Genomic DNA, 23,866 nt, shown 5'->3' on the forward strand with positions numbered 1-23,866 from the left:
TTATGTGTCCTTGTGAAACATCTTTTCTGGCATTTTCAATTTTTGTGCCTTGTTTCAGAGTTATGGTTCTCCTTTATAACTTGAGAAATCTTAATTAACTAATTAGTCCCTTCACTCTTTCGCCTACCCCAACATTCTCCTTGAATTACATAATTTTAGGAATGCTATTTCTCCAACAAATGTTTGATTTTTATTTTGGGATCTCTGCATGATGATTCCCTTTTGTTGCCTCTTACCTTATTTTAGGAAGAGGGTAATTTATGCAGTAGGAAATTCCAGATGTTAGCAGGGATGTTAAAGGAAAAGGAAAACATAAATTTCAGAAAGTCATGCTTATCATAATATCCCAAAATGATTATTGAATACTATTTATAATCAAAATGGTAGATTACAATTTTAATTTTTTCAACTAAATTTTAGTATAAATGCATAGTCATTTGCTCAGTTAAAGAAACTTTCCTGCTTGGTGACATCACAATTAGAGAATACTGAGGGCTTATTTCTGAAAACCTTGTGTGGAAAATCAGATTTCCTTCTAAGCTTGTAATAATAATGATGCTTGCAAGGGTTTCCTTAAGGCTTGAAATAGTTATTTGCTGTTCTCCCTTTACCTTTTGAGCACACTGTATTCAGAAGTTGACATCCACTTTAAATCTACCTTTTATGAAAGTAAATGAACATAACAGTTTTACTACTGCGTTTTAATTTGGGCAGAATGTTTAAAAGAATCGAGGTGAGCTAACATTTGTCCTTTGCCCTCCTCCTTTTGGTGCAGGGGAAGGGGGCGTGACCACCAAAAGTTAACTTTGTCCCGAAAGACAGACTACCAACACCAGTCTTTACCTTGCTATCTCAGCTTTTCCATATTTTAAATTCTATTGTGAAAAATGTCAGATAGTTAAAATTCTCCCCAAACTGTCTGTCATTTGTCTCGTCTGAATACAGTCTGCTGTGGGAAGAAGGCCTTGGCCAGCCCTAAGGCACACTCACTCATCCCTGTCCCCTTGGCTCTGCAGTTCGGGGACTCCCAGCAGCTGCGGCTGGTCCGCATCCTGCGCAGCACCGTGATGGTCCGAGTTGGTGGAGGATGGATGGCCCTGGATGAATTTTTAGTCAAAAATGACCCCTGCCGAGGTAAGGAACCTTCCTGAACATGAATAACACATAAGGTACACACTCGCCACTTGATCTTTCCTGCTTACACAGAGTGTCATTAGTGGGTCTGTTTGGTTTTTATTTTGTTAAGCTGCCCAGATAGCGCTCTACCAGCACAGATTAGACTTGGGGGTATCTGAGTAGAACAGGAAGAGAAAGCAGGAGAGGTTGATGCCATCAGGCGAGGCAGGCTTCAAAGGACGCAGTAACAAGAATTAGGAATTTATTGGGGTCTTCAAATGTTTCAGTTTGAAAGGTGTTCAGTTAACACTAGCCTAGAAGGGAGCCTAATGAAGCCTTGAGGTTCGTGGTTAGTGATCCAGGTCCCCCTGCCTGTAATTCTTATCCTGGAAACCCAGGGAGAGTGTTGAGCCCCTCCCATGCAGGGAAGGACTGGGGGATCTCCCTTGGCTGGGAGAGGGGATAAAGAACACCTAACAGCAAGCCCAGGCACTTGTCAGAGAGTTGATTACCCAACTAAGACCAGGGCTATGAAACATGAGGGGCGGGCGGGCCTCCTAGCCCCAAGCAGAAGAAGAGGGGGAACTGAGTATGAACGCTGGCACCTGCAGCTCCGGGCGTGTGAGGTCTGCCACAAGGCCAGGTGATCAATTTCCAATGGCTAAATCCTCCTCAACCGCATCCTTTCCTTTCTCCTGTTAGCCGAGCTGCATGTGGGTACACACGAGGCTCCCCCACTGTCTGCCAGTCTGTCTTTCTTGACCGGTTTCTGCGTTTCCTGCTGTCTCTGTTTCTTTGTGTTTCTTTATTTTTTTTATTCTAGTTCACCATCCTGGGAGTAAAATAAAGCGCTCTGATTCCAGCTCTTCGATTTCCAGTCAGTCTCCCATAGGTTGGCGTTTAAGCTTTGTCCCCCTTACCCACACCCCAGCCCGTTGGGAATGGCTTTTGCTTCTTCAACTGTAGCACCTCTTGGCTCTGTGGTATCTGCTGCCTTTATGAATGCTTTGAAATAGCCCAGCCATAGCTTTTCTAACTATTAAAACTTGACAGAGCATAGAACACTTCTGTTGAAACAGTACCCATGGAATTTGTTAGTTTCTATGTATTTAACCAACACTTACATAGTTTTTTAGGTACTACACGCTGTTAAAAGCAATTGACAGATAATAACACATTTACACTTCTGTGAGGGATAGATTTTTTACTGCCTCCATTTTACAGAATAGGAAATTAAAGTACAGAAAAGTTAAACAACTTACCTAAGGACAGACAGCTAGTAAATGGCAGATAGGATTCCAGTCCAAGACCAGTGTGGCTCTAAAGTGTGTGCTCCTGATCGAGGTGCTCTGTGTCTCAGAGGCTAACATACCCACCACCCCTTCCTGGGTGTGGATTGCTGGTTCGGCCTGCGTAACTTACTTGGTAAGGCATATTTATAAACCTGGCAGAAATGTTTACAGTACAGTTATATAACTTCTTTGGAAGTGATTTATAGTCTTATTTTGAAGTGTTTAGAGCTAAAGGGTGCAGTTCTCACATGAATTCAGATATGCCATAGCTTCTCTTATTTTAAATGTCATTCTGCATTTACTCCAGCAAACAAAATACAGATAGTGAATTTTGAAAGCACCTATTCTGATAAAAACTTGAAAGGGTTTAATCAGTTTTAGAAGTTACTGTATCGCAAACTAATTTCCTTGATATAAAAGTCCTCTTTCATTGTTTTATATCAGGAGCAGGAGCCATATATATGGTTTTAACCATAACTCAGTAAAATAGCATTATTCCTTTGCAAATCTATTAGTAAGGTTTTATTTATTTATTTATTTTGTCCTGTATGATTGGTATAAACAAATAAATGGAAGAGATGTTGCATGTGACATTTTGGAATCTGGATGCCTGTTTGCTGCCTGCTGTACTTGCTCTGTTGACAATAACTTTATGCTGATGGCCAAGGGCAGCACTGCTTGCTTTGTTCTTATGTTAATAGCTAAAAACTAGAATCCCCACCCCCCACGCCCAGGAAGTTTGGGAGGGCCGTCTAGTACCTATTCTCTATGGAACGTAGTAGCCTTTTCAGGATTCCTGGGAGCAAACAAGGTAAGGCTTTCCTCTGTGCCTCTCCAGGAGTGCCCTCCTAGCATCCAGTAATCCTCTTGACTCCCTTGATGGCAGAGTCCCAAACTCCCCAGCGGTCTTAGATGTCATAAATCTAGTGACAGGATGAGTATTTCTAATCAAATAAAAAGTTGTATGAGGAGTGAACACTTGGGCTGGGGAAGATGTATGAAGTGGGTGGGAGGGCATGGACATCACAAAGAGAACGGTTCCCTGAAGCTCTCTGGGATTCTGTGAGGATTCATGTGGCTTCTAGAAGCACCACTTGAGAGAGATTCTGTATTCATTTGTGTTGCATTTCTTTGGCTGTTTGGACCACAGAGAATATTAGACTGAGGCTAGAACACAGTTGATGACAGTTCCTACCAACATGCACGCACCTTCCACAAAGCTCCTCCTTCCACAAAGCTATTTCAAAATGCAAGGGATAACACAGACTGCACAGTGCTCTAGCCAAATGTGTAAAGTGAAAATACTCAGCTTGGTAGGTTCGTGACACTGCTAAAAGTTGGAGGTTTTAGCTTCTGAATTCATCCATGGTAAAGGAGACCATGATGGTTTGAATGGTGATGAAAAACAAGCCCTAAGAACTAGGTCCATCTTTATCTGAGGGTGTGTTTTTGAGCATTAGACAAGTTAGTTCCCCCAAATAAGTGAAGATCTAGAAAACTTCATTTATGATGATTTGAAAGACAATTTGGCTGAGAACTGATTGTTTTTCTTTTTCTTTTTCTTTTTTTTTTTTTTGTGGTAAAAATACACATAATATAAAATTTACCATCTTAACCATTTGGTTCAGTGGTTGTATTACCATCACACATCCATGGAGCTCTTTTCATCTTGTAAAACTGAAACTTTGTACCCATTAAACAGCTTAGAATTCAGTTGTAACTAGCCAACATCATGTGGCCAGCGTGAGTCCCTTAGAAAATGGTGGCCCCTTTGGTATTGAAAACCTGAAATAGTTGCCTTCAGGGCCTGGCCTCCAAGATTGATCTTTAAAAAGTCATGATCAAGTAAGTGCTTTTAGAAGATGCTGGGTGAAAGCTAAGAAGGTTTCTTTACTGTAGAACCTTCCAGAGATTACAAAATGCTGATTGCATTAGGGATCTCCCAAGGATGAGGGAGTGTTTATTGAACTCTTTTTGTAGAAACCCCAACCTTAGTTTGGGAAACTCTGCTGTAAACAGTGGAAGACCTTGGAAGGATTTGGGGCCATTCCAAGCTATCACGTTTTTATTTAGAAATTCCATTTGGGGGGATGAAATGAGAAATGAGACCAATCGGAAGCCATCCAGGGTGGAGGAGATGTTCCATGAATCACATAAGTATAAGGGGGTATAGGGGGTGGTGTGGAAATGCTCTGGGTGTCCAAGAAGCTTTAGAAGATACAATCAGAACAAACTACCATCGAGAGGAAGGGTCCTATGTTGACTCCCCAGTCTCTGGCTCTGATATGTCTACTCAGTCACTGGATATAAGGTTCTGACATCCAGGCAAGGGTCTGAGCAGGGGATATAATTGGAGTCAGGCAGAACCATATGACAGCAGTGAAGTCACGTGGGTGAACTCGTCACCACCAGGTTCAAAGTTTAAGAGGGAGTACAGGACTGTGAACAGAACTAGGGGAACATCAGTGTCTAAGAATGGGCAAGAAGGAGGAGAAGCAGGAGAGAAGGTGTCCTGGAGCCAAGGGAAGAGAGTATTTCAAGAGGAGAGCAGGTAGTAATCCCCCCAGGTGCAAATTACAACAGCAGAGAGGTGTCAGATTATCAGTTTTTTACCTGTACACATAAATATGTGTGCACACATTCTTAATAATACAGAGAGTATTAGCCAGAGTGAAGTAAATTCAGTATCCTCACACATTATTTTGGAGAATGTACATTGGTATAAAATTTAAGGGATCAATTGACAAATACAAGAAATCTTGTGTATATTCTTTCCCCCCAGAAAATCTACTTATAGAAATTTATCCTAGGGGCACCTGGATGGCTCAGTGGGCTAAGCCTCTGCCTTCGGCTCAGGTCATGATCCTGGGGTCCTGGGATTGAGTCCTGCATCGGGCTCTCTGCCCAGCAATGAGCCTGCTTACCCTTCTCTGCCTACTTGTGATCTTTCTCTCTGTCAAATAAACAGATAAAATCTCTAAAAAAAAAAAAGAAGAAGAAGAAAGAAATTTGTCCTAAGGAAATCATAGCTGATAATGCACAAAAACCTTTTACAAGTAGTTTGTCACTACTTGTGACATTGTATGCATTGTTTTAAAAATTGTAAGCAAATTAAAAATACAACATAGGGTTGGTTAAATAAGTTGACATCCATATGATGAAATAACACTTTACAGCTAGTTGAAATTATGTAAGACCTCTCAAGCATGGAGGAATGTTCCTGATGTCTTTGTATTTAAGAATATATATATGCACAGTTCACACACCAACATTTTAATAGTGGTGTCCCTTAGGTTGTCAGATTAAGGACTTTTTCTCTTTGTACTTTTCTGTATATTTCAACCTTTGTACAGTTTAAAGTTATCAGTAATAATTTGCCAGGGAGATTTAGGTGGTATGAGGATGGGAGCCTGAGTGGGGTGGGGGACAGGTGGAGAACCACTAGTGTAGTTGAGGGTATGAGGAGCCAGGGGGTAGGAAGAGCACTTAGGTGGGAGACGTGGATTCTAGTCCCAGCCCTGCCACGGCTCTCCTTGACCTCGGCCTCTGTGAGTGCTTCACTTCCTTTGTCTATGACAGGGACATCTACCAGTCACTGGTGCCCTACTGCATGTGTCACACTGTGCAAACGGCGCAGTGTGTGGAAAGCTTGATGTCGTTACATCATGACATGTTAAATACCGCAGCCCTCATCTGAGACGCCATTTCAGGGTCTTCCCCTTGTACCACTCTGTTGTTCTTGTCTGTTGTTCTTGGCACAGAAATTAACTATTAAATGTTTACTAGGTTAAAACTACATGTCTGAAATTCTGTACGGCTCAGGGTCACAAGCAGCTCTTTTGGGGGTAAACCCTCGGCTGAGTCATGATTTTCATTCCTCACTGTTATCTTAATGCTTTTGCTGTGTGCCCACTGTTAGGCTGGGCACATTAGCAAACATGAATAAAGAAGTATAAGTCCTGAATCCAGTTATCAGTGATGGAAGGTCTTACTGAAGTTTCTGTGTTAGTGCTGAAGGAAGTTTTCTTGAAGAATCATTAGTGTAGACACAGACAAAAGCACTGAGTCCAGAAGATGGATGAGTAGAGGACCCAGGGCCAAAGAATGAGCCTCGAGGGGCACGTTTTGTTGGGGCCTGAGGAGGAAGGAAACAGCTTAGCATTCACAGACCACCCAGACATTGGGATCTGCCTAAGGAAACTGAGGCCTAGATCAGGAAGACCTGGTTGGTCACTGAGCCTAGACTGTCATTCAGGTTTTGATATCCACGTCAGGTTTTGATATCCTCTTAACCTGACACTTGGAGATGTTTTGTCAATAAAGTATATTGACAAGAATTTGATTTAGGAATTTGGAACTACCTGCTTAGACACCCATGCAACCTGATTTAAAATCTGATTCTATCAAGATTATGCAGTACTCTTGAGGACATGCAGGGCTGGGCAGAAATGGGGGTCGGCACAGGTACCTCAGATCTGCTAAAGTTGTGGTTCTTGGCCAGAGTGAAAAACACTACATTAGAAAAGAATGACAAACGTTTTGTGTATAACAATTGATTCCCTTTTCCCGAGTTTCACCAGCAGTCCTCTTTGTTCAGATCTACTTAGCGTAGTCTAAAAAGTAAACAGTATAGGGTGGAAAGGAGGTAGGAGGTTATTGCAGAATAATGCCTTTTGGTGAGAAATAATCTAAGGACATGTTCCAGAGGATTATTTCTTTTAAGTTAGTAGTGTCTTTCACATTTAACATTTATGTTGGCCATCCTTGGAGTCTTCTGACCAAATCCAAATTTTAAGTTCCAGTCTTACGGCTGCAGAAAGCCATAGGACAACACCTATTGGCCTTCAGAGCAGTTTCCAGATTGTTTCCACTGTGACGTTCCTCCCACTTGCCATCGTCCCTTCAGCTTCTTGTTGCTTTCAGTTTTGACTTAACGTTTCTCACTGGCAAATTTTGTGCATGGTCTTGATCTTTCTCTCTCTCCTCCCACATGTATACTTCTTAATGATTTTATCCTGATCTTTCTACTATCTTGAGTTCCTGGGCCCCTTCCCTTGGGATTATTATCAACTGAATTCAAATAGAATAGTTGATTTCAATGATTTTTCAACACTATTTAGTTACCACGTATCCCTCAAAATCTGAGCAAAAAGTACACATGTACTATGAGAGAGAAAAGAGGGGTTTTGATTTAATGTCCGAGGTTTGTGCACTGCTGCATCTGCTTTCTTTGACGTTGAGTTATGGTGTGCTTGCCCCAGGGCACAGTGCCAAGGCAGGGTCGGTACCACAGAATGGCATGGTATTTTGTATATAAAGTTCTTCATCATGACAGATCAAGGGGCTGATCAGTTAATTGTCTGCTGTGGGTGAGAATCATGACAGACTGACAGATTATGAATTTATTTCTACTTCAGAAGACTCCACAGAGGGCACTACAACAGTAGCCCGTGTAACTGTGATCGTGGGGTCAAGCAGCTGTCTGACCATCAAAGATACATTTTTTTTTAAGATTTCACTGACATTGTATGTGTGTGTTTTTCCTTTTTTTAGCACGAGGTAGAACTAACATCGAACTTAGAGAGAAATTCATCCTACCTGAGGGGGCATCCCAGGGAATGACCCCTTTCCGGTCGCGGGGTCGAAGGTCCAAACCATCTTCCCGGGCTGCTTCCCCGACCCGCTCCAGCTCCAGCGCTAGTCAGAGTAACCACAGCTGTACGTCCATGCCATCTTCGCCAGCCACCCCAGCCAGTGGTACCAAGGTATGTACTGACCTCGCTCGTGGCCTTCTTCCTTGTTCCCATATTTCCAGGTGGTCGTTGTGGAGGGTAGCCTCTGAGTACTTTCACAAGGAGAGGGACATGAGGACCTACAGATCAAGTTCTACCTAGACCAGCCTTTCCAGGCCCCAGTAGATAACTGGACCTTTAAGATTTTACTCTGAAGGACATTTATTAAAATATGAACTCAGATTGTTAAGTAAGAAACACTTTTTGCTATGTCTTTTCCATCCAGAGTTACTAATGTTGGAAACCCAGGCATTATCTGTGCAGCCAAAGCTAACGGTTAAGTTTGTTTTGATGGGCTACTTATGAAGAATGCTGTTGCCTTTCTGCCTGGTCCCTTTTATCCTATTGAACTGATGCCCGTTTTGTTTTATTTTCTGTTTCTTTAAAATGCATTGTCTTCTATTTTTTTTTCGTGTTCCCAATTTGCTTCCTTTCTGTTCCATTTTCAATTGTTCCCGTCCTTCCCTTTGGATTTCCGTTTCACAGACTCCACTTCAGTTCTCTCGCTGTTATGACAAACCCTGGTTGGTAAACAGTAAAGCTGGCACCCCTGTCAGGGACAGCCATTATCCTGACCTCCAGCTGCCCAGCCCCGAGGTAGAGTATGGTTTTGCTGACTAAGGACACAGTCAAGACAAGGCCCTCGCTAATGCCCAGACCTTGATCAGCTACTCTTCCTGACACGAGTCCATGCTCTTTTCCATCTCTGTGGTGCTTGCTCTCACAGCTGATCCGTCTAGTCAAGTGTTTTTCAGGGGTTTCTAACTCGGACTCACCAAAACTGGAGATAAATAAGAGATGCCTAAAATCGGATTAGACAGCTTGCTAACAGTCTTTAGAATGTTGATTTTTTTTCCAGGGTGATAAACAGTGGTCATTCTGGTAATCTGTTTATGGATATTATTTATAAAACTCAGGCCTCTCGGAGTCTCCAAACATGAGCTACACAGACGAGTTATGAACACTTGAAATTCAACTGTGGTGCATGGTCAGCCATGTTCTGTCTTTGCTTAGAACAGAAGAGTGGCTGGTGTCCCCTGCCCTGAGCCACATCCCCAGGGTGCTTGGTATCACCAGACTGGTCTGAGGCGTGGGTGCTGCCTACTTCAGCCAAGCCTGCTATCAGTGGACACTGCTCTGAAGCTCAGATTTTAACTTCTGAATTTCTTGGCCTCATCACTTGGGTATCCGAAGCCTTGATCGGAATACACAGGCTGGCAGTTAAGCATGTTTGAGTGCAGTATTAAAATGCCCAAAGCATTTTTGGAAGAGCAGTGTTTCAGAAACAAATCACCGGCCACTGGCTTGTCTGATAACAGGAAGATCTGCGTTCTAGCTCCGGCTGGGAAATACTGGATTCTTGTGCCTCGAAAGATAGTATTCCCTTTACTCATGCAAAGCTTCCGCCTGAGAAGCAGGAAATGTTAAGAAGCCAGTGCCTGTGAATGGGCTGCTGCTTTGGGATTCATCTGCTCCAAGCTAAACCTCCAGTTCAGAAATCTGTCCAGTTGAGAACATGATCTGGGGACCTCTTGGCACCAGAACCCCAAGACTCAACATGCTTATCTTGCATATCTTCTTCCTTAATGGCTCCAGTTTCATGAAAGTCTCGAACATTCTTTAAAATTTTAAAAAATGTTTTAATTATGAAGTACAAAAGACTCACAGGATTCAAATAGGCCAGGCTTTTTGTTTTGTCTTAAGGTTTTACCTTTCATTTTGTTCATTTCGAGGTTTCACCTTTCCTTACCTGTGGGTGTTGTACAGGCCGTGTCCTGACGTGGACTCCCAGCCCAGGGGCTCCAGGGCTGCAGTCTTCCCGGCGGCCGCGCGCACAAGCGGTAGCTTCTGAAACTGGTGCTCTTACTCCTCTGTGGGCCAGGAGGGTTTGTGCGTGAACATTAATCACTTTCTGCGGCTTCTGCTTTTTCTTTCTAAATTAAAGAAATACAAGAAACACAATGAAACAGGTTGCTTTACTCTTTCCATTTGTATGAACATCTTAAAGGTCCTGGAAAACAGTTTACACAATTGATTTCAAAGAAGAATTAGAACAACGTGTTGTGGCATGAGTGGTATTTAAAATAGACTTAAAATATTCCTTCTCCAAATTAAGTCTACTACTATCTTTTAAAAAAAGGCAAAAAAAACCAAACAAACAAAAAAAACACTCAAGTGGGAAATGTTGCTCCTCTCGGTAGCAGTAATAATATATATTTATCCAGCTCTTTTTCCACTAGGAAGTACTTCTACGCATGATTTATTCATTCAGCAAGTTTTTATTGAGCCCCTCCTCTGTGCCAGACACTGTTTGAGGTGCTGAGGATGTGACCATGAACAAAATAAAACTTAGACTTGAATGCAGGCGAGGCTGCAAACAAGGGTGGGTGTACCAGATCCTGAAGCAGGGGAGGAGAGCAAGGTGGGGTGGCACTTTAGTAGTGTGGCAAGACCTCTCTGGCCATTCTAGCCACGCCGCTAGAAGGAAACGGGAGTGAACCACACACATATGGGGTGGCCCACTGGATTGAACAAGAAGGAATGTGGTTATCTGCATTTCTTCGTGAGGAAATACATCTCAGCTTGACTGAAGTTCATGCAGACCCGCATCTAGTGAGAGAGAGCTGGAGTGATCGCTGCATCTCCATACTAAATGTTTATAGTGTGAACCCATCTTTCAAGTTTTTAACCCCAACACTTTGACACTTGTGAATATTTGGACTTTTTTTTTTTTTTTTGCCATTTCTAGTAGAAATTTGTCAGTAACATAAAATTTGTCAGTAAATTTCTAGTAGAAATTTGTCAGTAACATAAAATTTGTCAGTAAATTTCTAGTAGAAGTTTAGAAGATACTGTAAAATTCCAAATTGGAACACAAGACCTTTTGTGGAGTACAATTATTAAAATATACACCCTAGGATACTTTCAAAATAAATCTTTGTTTTCCTGGACTTTTAATTTGCTTTCCAATCAATTAGATGTGAGGAGGCTTAAGTAGACCCTTTAAAATTGAATTTCAAAAATTTTATCTAGTAAATATGACCTTTTATTTTATTTTATTTTATTTTAAGGTTATTCCATCAACAGGCAGCAAGTTGAAACGACCAACACCAACTTTTCACTCTAGTCGAACATCCCTTGCTGGTGATACTAGCAATAGCTCTTCCCCAGCCTCCACAGGTGCCAAAACAAATCGGGCAGGTAAGTACCTACCCCTGTCCATAGGTTTTGGGGTGAAAGGGGATGGGGAGTGGCCAGGCTGAGAACTGGAGAACAGCAGTCTCCGATCAATGCCCTACTGCTCTCCAGGGAGCAAGTGATGAGAGATGCATTCAGTGTGATGTCCAGAGAGGCCCACAGATTTGTTGCTGCTCTTTCCTTTCCCTCCCGCCACTGTAGCTAGCTATAGCTACTCCTTTTGAGAGCAGAGGCTTCCATGGCTAAAGCCAGGCCCCCTGTTTTCTAATCAGGAATGACCATATTTGAGAGACTGTAGAAGGCAAGAGGGGCCTTCTGAAATGGGCCTTCCTCAGAAGGCCATTCAGTTTTGGGACTGGCAGTTTGCTAGTACTTTTTTCCAACACTATGATAGCTGCTGGCAAGCTGAGAAAGTCAGAGAAAGATCATATCTGTTCACCTGTTGATGTTCCTCATGGGAGCCTAGGAACTGGCCTCATTTTTGGCACGCTTTTCACCCGGCCCTGATGCCCACCCCCTCTAGCAGGCTCTCCTCTGTGCTCAGGAGACTGAGTAGTCCTACTCAGTGCCACGTGGGGGGGGGCCACACGAGGTCACCGTGCTCCTGAGAGAAGGCAGGCTTCTCAAGGAGAATCACAAAGCCAGAAAAGGTTTCAAGCCACTGCTGTGTAGGTGGGGAGATAGGGGTTCCAGAAAGGCCCTGATTTGCCCAGGGTCACATGGCAGATCCGGTGGTATTAGAGTCAGAGCCCCAACCTCTGTTCGCTCTTCTCGCCACCCCCCGCCCCATGTTGTCTCTATTAAGTCTGCTGCTTTATTCTCGAATTCCAGACCCTAAAAAGTCAGCCAGTCGCCCTGGGAGTCGGGCCGGGAGTCGGGCCGGGAGTCGGGCCAGTAGCCGGCGAGGAAGCGATGCCTCTGACTTCGACCTTCTAGAGACACAGTCTGCTTGTTCAGACACTTCAGAGAGCAGCGCCGCAGGGGGCCAGGGCAACTCCAGGAGAGGGCTCAGCAAGCCTTCCAAAATCCCAACCATGTCTAAGAAGACCGCCGCTGCCTCCCCCAGGACTCCGGGTCCCAAGCGATAACACTGCACAAGCACCCCCAAGCCTCTATCCACTTTGAAGCCTGCTCCGTACGTTGGGTGTATATTTATTCTGAACAGGAGAAGTTATATTGTTAAAAATGTAAAAGAATAATTGTGTTATGAAGCTGCCTTATTTTTTTTTCTTTTTGTAAGTTACTATTTTCATGTGAATATTTATGTAGATAAAATTTGCCTCCTGGTAACCCTGTAATGGATGGGGCCCAGAAATGAAATATTTGAGAAAAACAAGTGAGAAGGTCAAGATGAGAATGTGTATTAAAAAAAAAAAAAAAAAAAAGGCTCTAAATAGGGTTTCTGCGCGGTGCAGGGTTGTAAACCTGCTTTATCTTTTAGGATTATTCCTAAATGCATCTTCTTTATAAACTCGACTTGCTGTCCCAGCAAGATAAATTATATTAAAAAAATAATAATAAGAATCCTGCAGTGTTTAAGGAACTCTTTTTTTGTAAATCACAGACACCTCAATTAGCAAGAACTGAGGGGAGGGCACTTCTAACTGCTTTTTCCAATGTTTTTAATGCTGTGTGATTTTAGCTAAAGAGAGGGAACCTCCTCTGGTAATGTTTGCACATGATCAGCAAAAGGAGTTCATTGCAATACTTTGAATCCTGTCTCAGTACTGGGTATTTAAAGGACAAATAGCTGCTAGAATTCAGGGGTAAATACGACTGTTCAGAAAACATGAAAACATTGGAGTTTTTAAGAGTCCTGGTTTGTAATGTCCTATCCAGCCCAGCCACCAATAACTCCTGTGCTCACCGGGACCCAGGCCCTTGGGAAGGGGAGACTCCTTGGTGGCACTATGAATTACAGATTTATCTGCATTTTTGCTATTTATTTAAATGGTCGATCAACTTCCCACAAACTGAGGAATGAATTCCACGAGGCTATTCTGAAAATGTGGACATAAAACAAACACTTGCTCGTCCTTTAAAGGAGTTCACCAGCACACTTGTTAACAAGTCCCGTTTGCTTCCGTCTTTTTTTGTGAGTAATAAAGTCAACTGACCAAGTGACCATGAAGAGGGGCTGTCTGGGGCTCCTTTTTTTTAGCTGCTGTTCCTCTTCAGCTCCGACCATGTTGCTGTGTGATTATCTCAATTGGTTTTAATTGAGGCAGAAACTGAAGCTCTACCAATGAACTGTTTAAAAACAAGACACACTTTTGTATTAAAATTGCTTGCAGTAACAAATTTGTATTTCCTGATTTTCTTCTCAACTATTACCTTAAATTAACCTGTTACCCTGGGTATGATTGTGTTTTAGGTACTTAAATGCATTATTCAAATCAAAATATCTTGGTGGATAAATTATGGAGCTCACTAATATTTTTTTCTTGTTTATTTCATCCTTGTTGATTTTAACAAAACAACAAAGAAATAACCAGGCTATTGCTAATGTAGATCTGTAGGGAATCTGCTCCACTTAGCTGATCACACAAATAACAATATGTAAGAAAATTTCTATATTAGAAATCACAAAAGGGGGCACCTGGGCAGCTCAGTGGGTTCGGCTCAGGTCATGATCCCAGGGTCCTGGGATCGAGCCCCACATCGGGCTCTCTGCTCAGTGGGAAGCCTGCTTCCCTCCTCTCTCTCTGCCTGCCTCTCTGTCCACTTGTGATCTCTGTTAAATAAATAAATAATATTAAAAAAAAAGAAATCACAAAGATCCCAGGTTTGAGAGGATGGGGCCAGTTTCCCTTGGTAGGCTGAGATTTCTGGTTAAATGATAGAATTTCAAAAGCGGAAGCAAAATTGGCCAACAGATCTAGCTCTTTTCTTTTCCAGATGGTGACACTGGAATGGGAAAGTGGGAGAGAGGGTTATCTGCCCGAGATCAGAGAATTAATAAATGGCAAAAGTGGACCTTGAATCAAATCATTGATTCCCTATTGAAGCCTGGCATTTCTATTTCCTCCAGCCCCTAGTTGGCTTTATAAGAATTAGAACAACCAAATATTATGTAATTCTAATAGGAATTAGTTGAGGAAGTAACAGAAGTAGAAGTAGGAAAAGGGGCTTCAAACTCGGGCCACCTGTGTTTCTGATCATTAAGCCATACATACTCTCATATGATCAGGACCTGGCTAAAATGGATACATGTTTGCCACACCTGTTTGATGAAATTTTTTTTTAAGATTTTATTTTTATTTGACAGCACAGGTAGGGGGAGTGGCAGGGAGAGGGAAAAGCAAACTTTCTGCTGAGCAAGAAGCCTGGTACAGAGCACAGTCCCAGGTCCCTGGCATCATGACTGGAGCCAAAGGCAGACACTTAACCAACTAGCCACCCAGGTGCCCCTGCCACAGCTGTTTGAACCCAAATATCCAGATTAAAAGAAATCCAACCTGATGGATTCTGAAGTAAGTGCTTACTCTAGTCCCCCTGGAATTAAGTAACTTCAAGCTGCCAGAACTGTGTAGGATAGTGTTTTTGCCCAAATTTGTTTCTCCTCTAGGCTTCCTGACAGCAGAAGCACACTCAAAACAGCTTGACCTCCACCCTTTAAGATTCTGGACTATGATCAATTTTTTTTTTTTTTTTAACCAAGTAATTCAGGTTTTCCTTTAGTCTTTGCAACAAATCTCAGCTAGTGGTGAAATCTTCATAAAGTGTATTTCCATTCAGCAAACACCTACATGCAAGGCCATATAGAGAATATAGGGATGCCAGAAAAAAAGCTTGGAGTTACAGTTCTGGGATACCAGTGCTAAACATGTGATACAAATTTGGTGTCTGCTGGGTAGAGATGCAGGAGTCCCCGGGGTTTTGAATGATAACAGTAACAAGAGCTGACATTTACTGACTGCTTGCCATAGGCCAGTCACTGTGCTAAGTGCTCTATCTACAACCCTACCATCCTGACCCCATTCACAGATGAGCAACAGCCTGAGAGGTTCAGAAACTGCCCCAGGTCAGAGTGCACCAGGCGGCTAGGGCAAGCCCTTGTTTGACACTACTTTCTCCAAGACCTTCCCCACCTCACTTCCCTTCCAGTCCCTGAGTTAGAGGATTCCATTCACATCCCCGCCCCCAAGTCCCAGCTCCTTGTTCTCTGTCCTTCCAGGCGCTTTGCCAGCCCTCAGGTCAGAGCACAGCCTTGGTTCTGCCTTCTATGAAGACTATGTGCACCTGACTATCACCCGTTGGGGGCCTGGGTCACTCGGGGGCAGGGACTGGTCGGCTTCATCTCCGGCTCAGGGCAAGGACCGAGCGGCCCATGGTGTTTGCTCTTGAACTGAGTTGTGGGGTGCCATCCTTTGGAATGGCTAAAACCTGATGTTTAGTTTGACAAGAATGGGAGGCCCATTGTTGGAAGAACGCAGCTATCTCTGCTCACCCTAAGTTGAGCTAAATGATTTCTGCTCTGAAGAATCAGGCCCACACTGAGCCGGCTTACAGTCGAGCTGGAAGCCCAGTGTCACACGATAGGCTCCAGATGATGTGCTGCGGACTCCAAGTGGAGTACAGAGGGCTGCCCAGAGAAGGACAGTGAAGAGGGCAGGAGATTCAGAGGCTGTGAACAAGCCTGACACGGGGATGCCCCCTTGACTCTGCCCCCGCCTCTGCATGCAGTCACCAAGCCCTGGGGATGCAGCCTTCCCAACTGCTTTCTCCTCCTCCCTCCCCCCATCACCAAAAAGGATCATGGTCATGTCCACACACCCTCATTACTGTACCTGCCTCCAGCTGGGGGCCTGACTCTAACCTTCGTCCCTCTGATCCATGGTCACCCCTGCAGCAGACTCTGTCTTAGGCAAGTTCAGTGGCTAAGTTGCAACATCCCTTTTTTATTTTTTTAAACATATAATGTATTTTTCTCAGGGGTACAGGTCTGTGATTCATTAGTCTTACACAATTCTTACACAATTCACAGCTCTCACCACAACACATATCCTCCTCCATGTCCATCACCCAGCCACCCCATCCCTCCAGCAACCCTCAGTTTGTTTCCTGAGATTGAGGCTTTCTTATGGTTTGTCTCCCTTTCTGGTTTTGTCTTGTTTCATTTTTCCCTCCTTCCCCCTAGGATCCTCTGTCTTGTTTCTCAAATTCCTCCTATCGGTGAGATCATATGATAATTGTCTTTCTCTGATTGACTTATTTTGCTTGTAAGCTGCAACATCCTTAAGAGGCTTATAAGCAGTGTGAAGATTCAAAAAAGACAGACTAAGCAGGGCTTAAGGCACCAACAAATGATTGTTTGCTTAATTAATTAATTTACATACAGTAGGCTCCATACCCAATGTGGGGCTTGAACTCACAACTTGAGATCAAGAGTCCCACACTCTACGGAATGAGCTGGTCAGGCATCCCAGTTTTGATATTTTTTAAAAGTCTGAAGAGATCAAGGGAAATTCTTATTTTGGTGGACTTTATTTATTTTGAAGTTTAATATTGAATCCACACTGGGGCCCCAGAACCATCTATTGTCCAGGGCCCTCATCTAGTCTCCCTGCAAGGCCCTTTGGGTCCATCCTTTGCCAGCCCCTCAGCCTCACCCAGGCCATATGCCCCTCAGTCTCTCCAGGTTCCACTGAACAACTCACCTGCCCAAGCCCAGCTCCACGGTTGTGTGACACAGCAAGTCCCTTAACTATTGCGTGGGTCCGTTTCCTCCTCTGTTAAAAGACGTGGTTGAAATGGCGTCTACCCTCTATGTGAGAGCATTAAAGCAATAATGCAGAGCACACATGGCGCACGGTAAGAGTGGGGTGGTGCCTGCATTATGCTCCCTGGCGTCGCACACCAGCAGTTTCCTCTGCCCATTGACTTTTCCTGTATCCCAGGCCCATTCCTTCCAGCCTTCAGAGCTCAGTCTAGGTGTCACTTCCTCCCAGATCAGCGCCTTAGCCATAAATAAATGCAGCGAGAGAGCATCCAGGAAGAGCAGAGCAGGAGGGGGCTAAGTCAATGGAGGGGGTTCCATGTAGAGCCTTCTCTTGCAAGCCCTTGGGGGCCCTAACAGTTAAGATGCGCAAAGGGAGCCTCCTGGACGCTCCGGAAGGGCCCCAGAGCTCCCTGGCTCAGCTGGAGAAGGGTGTGCATCTGCCTTGCGCGGCTGGATCAGCACGGGGGCCGCAGGGCGCAGAGCGAGAGCCGGAGGTGACGATGTGGTTGCGGTATTATCGGGGGAGCGTGGGGACCCCGCCTGGGACGGGGGCCAGGAGCTCGCGGGAGCCAGGTGGGTAGGCGCCGGGGAGCAAGAGACCGAGCAGTAGTCAGGGAAGGAGAGCCCGCCAACAACGCGCGCAAGCGAACAGCCGGAGAGGCTCAGGGTGGCCAGCGAGGAACTGCGGAGGCGGCGGCTGGCAGAGGAACGCGTCCCACTCTCCCGCCGCGACTGGCACGAGCGGGGTCGCTCTACTTCTAGACCCCAGGGAGGTCTTTCAGGCGAGGCTGCCGAGTCACTGTGCTGGCGGGACCGAGACTCCGAATCCCCGCCGGGGCGAGAGCGCTGGAGTACACATCGCGCGGGAGCGCAGGTCCCCCGATTTCCCCGGACCGGCCGTTACCCTGGGAACCCCAGGCCAAGGCCCTGCGCTCGCCCGACGGCGCCCCCAGAGGCTGGGAGAGGAGGCCAGCACGTCCGCGAAGCCCCGACGGCTGGACAGGAGACCCCCTCACCCGACCCGTCCAGCACCAACAACTGCTCACATCACCCGGGACACCAACCGAGATCCACAGCCCCACCCCCCGAGTGGGCTGCGCGGCTTTGGCCCCGCCCCGCGCCGCCATTGGGCGGGGCCGGAGGGGGCGGAGCCCGACGGCGGCGCGCGGGCCCCACAGGCGGCGGAGGCGGGGTGCGCGGCACGGACAGCCGGTCCCACTGAAGAGGTGCCCGTGGGTCAACACCGCCCTCAGCGCCGACGGGAGTTCGCCCGTCGCCCCTGCCTCGGAAGCGGCCTCGGCAGCAGCCGACTGACGGCACAGCGGCCACAGACAGATTGGCCGCCAGTCCCCCGGCCCCGGAGGAGCGCCTACCGCGAGGCGGCGGAGGCCTGGTCGACGCCGCAGGGAGCCCAGCAGGTGCGGCGCGGGAGGCGGTCTGAAGTAGCGCCGCGGCCGCCGGCGACCCCGACCGGAGGCGCCAACCCCGAGCCTCGCCTGCCGCTCGCCGTCGGGGCTGCCCCGGCCCCCTCTCGGCCGCGGAGCGGATGCGCACCCGCTGAGCGCGCACCCGCTGAGCGCCAGTCCGGCGGGCCATGGCCGCGCGCCCCGGGCCGCTGTGGCTCGTGGGTCTGGCGCTGTGCGCGCTGAGCGGTGGTGGCCCCGGCCCGCGCCCCCCGGCCGGCTGCCCGGCCCGCCGCCTGGGCCCGCGCGAGCGCCGCGACATGCAGCGCGAGATCCTGGCGGTGCTGGGGCTGCCCGGGCGGCCCCGGTCCCGCGCGCCGCCCGCCGCCGCCCGGCTGCCGGCGTCGGCGCCGCTCTTCATGCTGGACCTGTACCACGCCATGGCCGACGACGACGACGAGGACGGCGGCCCCCCGGAGTGGCCCCCGGGCCGCGCCGACCTGGTCATGAGCTTCGTCAACATGGGTGAGTGCGGCCGCCGGCTGGGCGTCTGGGGCCCAGACGACCCTGCGGCCTCCGCGTGGACGCGCGTGTGCGGACGGGGCCGGGGACACCTCGCGGGCGGGAGGGGCGAGTACACCGCCTTGGCCAGTGCACGCCCCTGCCGCGAACAGGTGCCCCCGGTCGTGGCCACGCCCCCAAGGAGGGGTGAGAAGTGCGGAGCTCAGGGCCAAGTCCAAGGCGGGTGGGGGCTTCGTGGGTTAGCAGACCGGAACGGGCAGAGGTGTGAATGTGAGTCCCAGGGATGTGCGCGTTCGTCCCGCTCCCGAGCACACCCAAGGGTAGGAATCATCTCCTGTCTGGTGGACCGGACAGTGCCAGGAAAACAGTCTGGTCCCGGGGAGACAGATGAGTAAACAGGCTGGGATGCTGTCACAGTGATAAGGGCGGTACTGGAGAGAAGGACAAAGTTCAGTGTGGAAAGCCCCGGTCACATCATCAAAGTGACCAGAGCTGAGAACCCAGATGTCCTGAGTGCACAGCTGCCTGTTCCCTGGCCAGAGCCCCAGCTCCTGCAGGTGAGGGTGTGGCTGCCAGGGCAGCAGGCAGGAAGGAGTAGACTCTGAGCTCAGTGGGGCAATCAGTGGTCTTGTCACCCTGGGCCTAGCACCTAGGACATGGCTGGCATGCAGTGTGTGTCCAGGCCGGTGGAAGGACCCAGTAGGCCCCTTGGACCCTCCTCGTTCTTCCACACAAAGCCCAGCCTTTCCTTTCTACAGTAATTTTTCTCCAAGTCGTGGACCCATTTGTGGTTAGAGTACTCGAAGGTGTCTCCCCATTACTAAATCTCTTTAATCTGCAGTCGTGAATGTCCCCTATCTGCTTTGCTTCCTGTCTGTGGCCAGTGAGGACCAGGGTTCTGGGCTGGAGCAGACACCAGACTGGATGTGGGATTGAAGGACTGCAGCTCAGGCTGAGGTGGAGACAGAACCCTTGCCAAGGCCACCAGCATCCCTTCACGTACGGTATCATGCTTACCCCTCCCCACAACCCTGGGAACCGACATGATATTCAACCCTGTCTCCCAGATGAGGACAGTGAGGCTCAGAGAGGCAATGTCATGCCCAGGACAGCACAGCCTCTCCGTGGCCCAGTCAGGACAGGCCCCAGTTGTTTGGCCCTACATCAGGTCCTCAAGGAGATGATATTTCTACTGTCAGGAGGGCAGGCTTTCAAGGTGGAGAGAGCTTCCAGAGGGGTTTAGGCATGGAGCAGCAGCAGCAGGTTTTGTGGGATTTTCAGCCGTTTGCTTCCTCTATGAAGGCAGGTAGAGTGGACAGCCGAGGAGACCTCTGTCCACCACACCCAGAGCTGGTGGGTGGGCTGAGGTGGGGAGTGAGCAGCAGGAAGTGGCTATTAACCTATGCTGAGAGCCAGGTGCCAGGCATAGGACTGGGTCAATGGGTTCTGAATGCCACCTTCTTGGTTAAGGGCAGGGTCGGGGACTCAGGACGAAAGAGACCATGTGTGGAACGAGGCTAGAGCCCTGTCCTCAGGACAAGCTGACCTGGGGCTCAGAATCAAGAAGGGTTGTGGATACAGTCATCCTGAGAATGTCCCTAAGGGCAACATCCATTAGAATGAGTCACCGCCCAGCCAGTGTCCTGCTTCCCCTGCATCCCCTGGGTGAAGGTGTGCACAGCCTTGGTAGGAGCTCTTACTGCGAATCAATCAACACCCTTAGCTCAGACAAACCTGATTTCTCTCCTGCCTCTGCTGTGTGACCTCAGGCAAGCCCCTTGTCCTCCTGGAGCCACAGATTCATCCTTATAAAATGGAGCTCCTAGAGATCAGTGCATCGTCAGGGGTATTGTGGGATGGGTTGATAGATGGGAGGAGCAGAAAATCAGCCCTCTAGTAGGTGCACCTGGACTGGTCCCTGCTGCCCCAGCTCCCTGCCAGCTGCTGCCCAGCCTTGGTTGGGTGTGTTGGGAATGTCCCACACTTCTTACGTGCAACCCAGAAACAGATTTTAAAAGCCAACCAAAAGGTGCCTGTACCTATTTTTAGAATAAAAACGAGCACCTGAAGAGCCTTTGTTGCACCCATCTAGTGACATGTAAGCTGTTTTACCAGCCCCCTTTGCATGGGCTCAGAGAGGTTAAATGGCCAGCCCAGGGCCACACAGCTCATCCATGGCATCATCCAGGGCCTGTGGATTCCTGATGCCAGCTTCTTCCCACGCTGTCTGTGTGTGTTTCATTAAGATCTAAGGCCTCTGATGCTGTGGGATTAACAAGCAGATCTTTGTTTGGTGGAAGCCCAATCTGTGGGCGGGCCCAGCCAACTGTCAGAGGGCCTCTTTATTCTGATGTACTAATTGCACTAGTAGAACTCTTGCAGTGTAAGTGGTTTAACTGGTAATTACCTAGGCTGTGGGGGTGGGAGGGTTAGACACCTAGCTGGAGTCTTTGCTTCTTTGGAGGCCCAGGCCCCAGGCCCTTGAACCGCCACAGAGCCTGATGGCAGAGTCATGGCGGTATCCACGCCCACACCTGGGCACCTGTACCTGCACCTCCAGCTCCACCTCTCCTACTGGCCTCATCTGCTCCTGAGAAGCCAGACTCGGTGCCTGGTAGGCCCCTGACCATCCACGGCAGCCTGTGGGACCAGAGGCCTTGGGCCTGTCACAGGCCTCCGGCCCACAGGCTGGGCATCTGTACCCAAGCAGATGCTTTAGGACGCCCATGTAATGGCTGACAGCGTCTCTGGAGGGAGGCCAGGGCTGTGGTCAGAGCTGGGACCCCTGCCTGGCCTGTCCGTCTCAGACTGTACACTCTTGGCTCCCTCTGGTCAGGACATGCTGATGGGGGCTGATGCCCATGTGGAGCAGATGGGGTCTGTCCCGAATGTCTCCTGTGCTCAGGGAGAGGAGCGCCCTGAGCTGGGAGGCAACATTCACATTCTTACACTGCCTGGACCCACCACTGATTCCTTCCTGTCCCGAGTCACCTCCCTTCCCTCTGCTTTCTCGTCCAGTCCACAGCGATGGTGTCAGGAAGCGAGGGGCCTCCCAGCCCTGACCCCGTGGCCCTGTGCTGGAGACAGCTCCTCACCTCACCACCCCATCCCCTGGGCTGTGTGGGTCTGACCTGCTGTACCTTAGGCACCTGGGGCCGGCCCTGTGGCTGGTGAGGAAGGAATGAGGAGGGAAGGACCGACTCTGTGTGTTCCTCCTGGTCCTTCCCCACCTTGAGTCAGAGCAGAAGATGCCGAGTTCCAGGTCGAGAAACTGAGGCACAGATAGCCCTGCAGGCAGAGGTCTAGCCAGAAATGCATGGAGCTGTCTTCACTGTTGTCCCAGCCCTTCTATGAGCAGACTTACTCCCGTGCCTTGGGCAGCCGAGGACGTAGATGTTGACCTGAGGTGTTCGATTTGGGGGCAGCAGGGCTGAGTGGAAACGAGGAATCTGGTCCACATCCTCCTCAGCCCTGTGACCTTGAAGGGGCAATGCTTGGTCTTCATGACCCCAGGGTCACTTTCTTTGGTTCTTTACTAGAGAATTCTTTCATTTTTCATGAATTCACTCAACAAATAGTCGTGTGATATCTGCTGTGTGCCAGGAGCCTCAGTTTCTTCCTCTGTAAAATGGAGGCACTCAGGGTACCCACCCACTGGAGCTGTTCTGGGAGCATGTGAGATGATGCCTGGTGAGGACCTTGAGCCCAGAACCTCCAGGTCTGTACCTTCGTTTGCATCACAATCACAGTCACATCTATGTTTTCGAAGAGAGGAGAGTGAAACTCAGAGAAGTTAGGTGATTTTCCCAAGGCCACCCAGCAGGTCCACTCCCTGTCTCCTCTGCTCTTCTCCTGTATAGAAGCCACCTCTCTACCCCCGTGGGGTCCTGGCCCATAAGTGCATTACGTGTGGAGGAATTGGACTGTCTGGAATGTAGGTTGTAAAGAGAATCCTATTTAAAGTGTCTTTATTTGTTGGGGGTTACAAAAGTAAGACATGAGACATGCTCAATACACACCATTCAGACCACACAGAAACAGGTGACACAGGTGCTACTGGGGATCCTTTTCCCACCAGCCCATGGGCAACCACTTTCTGACTTCTATCACAATGCACTCATGTCCCCCATCTTTGAGCTTTCTATGCCTGGAATCATACAGTGTGTGCTTTTATGTCTACTGTTTCACTCAACATAATTTTTTTTGACATTCGTGTTTGTTATTGTTGTATTTGCAGTTCTTTTTTAAATTGTTTTTTTTTTTTTAAGTAATCTCCACACCCAGTGTGGGGCTCGAACTCATAACCCTGACATCAAATCAAGAGTCAGATGCTCTTCTGACTGAACCAGCCAGGCACCCACATGGTTCTTTTTTAAGAATTGAATTGTACTGCATTCCTCAAGTATATGAATTTATCCGGTTTTATTAATGGATAGTTGGGTCATTTCTTGTTTGGGGTAAGGAATACAGGTGCTGTGAACATGCACATGTGGCTGGGGCTATTGTAAACCTGCATTTTAATCCTGACTCTGCCACTTGGGAGCTGGGAGATGATACACAGGTGCTTTTTAAAGTCTTGGAACCTCATTTCCTCACCTTTAAGGCCTCACTCCCAGGGTTGTGTGGAACTAGGCGAAATGTGCAGTAATGCTGGCTAGATGCCTGTTACATGGCAGGAACTTACTGAGTAATGTTAGTAACTCTAATATGTTACCCTCTGCTTGTGCCTCTGCTCATTTTGAACCCTCTGCATACAGTATCCTCACCTCCAGTTCTACTTTAAAAAGGGTAGACCCAGGGCGCCAGGGTGGCTCAGTCAGT

At 47.8% G+C, this 23,866-nt stretch overlaps 2 protein-coding genes and 1 pseudogene across 29 annotated transcripts in view; 2 read left to right on the forward strand and 1 right to left on the reverse strand.

Annotated features, from left to right (window-relative positions):
* Positions 1-13,695, forward strand: part of MACF1 (microtubule actin crosslinking factor 1) — a 337,353-nt gene extending 323,658 nt beyond the window's left edge. For 15 of the 28 annotated variants that reach the window (XM_032877332.1, XM_032877335.1, XM_032877334.1 and 12 more), the window contains 6 exons: positions 1,017-1,134; positions 1,940-2,008; positions 7,962-8,173; positions 8,687-8,797; positions 11,272-11,401; positions 12,230-13,695. In XM_032877332.1, the coding sequence (XP_032733223.1) occupies positions 1,017-1,134; positions 1,940-2,008; positions 7,962-8,173; positions 8,687-8,797; positions 11,272-11,401; positions 12,230-12,486 (897 nt within the window). In that variant the 3' untranslated portion in view covers positions 12,487-13,695. The remainder of the gene's footprint in view (positions 1-1,016; positions 1,135-1,939; positions 2,009-7,961; positions 8,174-8,686; positions 8,798-11,271; positions 11,402-12,229) is intronic. The other 13 variants (XM_032877346.1, XM_032877347.1, XM_032877352.1 and 10 more) reach the window with 3 other exon arrangements.
* Positions 13,696-17,443: 3,748 nt separating this feature from the next.
* On the reverse strand, positions 17,444-18,716 carry LOC116879266 (annotated as a pseudogene).
* Positions 18,651-23,866, forward strand: part of LOC116879264 (bone morphogenetic protein 8A) — a 30,515-nt gene continuing 25,299 nt past the window's right edge. The window contains exon 1 of the mRNA XM_032877369.1: positions 18,651-19,048. Coding sequence (XP_032733260.1) covers positions 18,715-19,048 — 334 coding nt within the window. The 5' untranslated portion in view covers positions 18,651-18,714. The remainder of the gene's footprint in view (positions 19,049-23,866) is intronic.

Source organism: Lontra canadensis, unplaced genomic scaffold (genome assembly GCF_010015895.1).
Source record: "Lontra canadensis isolate GAN:19392208 unplaced genomic scaffold, GSC_riverotter_1.0 scaffold60, whole genome shotgun sequence".
NCBI classification, from domain to species: domain Eukaryota; kingdom Metazoa; phylum Chordata; class Mammalia; order Carnivora; family Mustelidae; genus Lontra; species Lontra canadensis.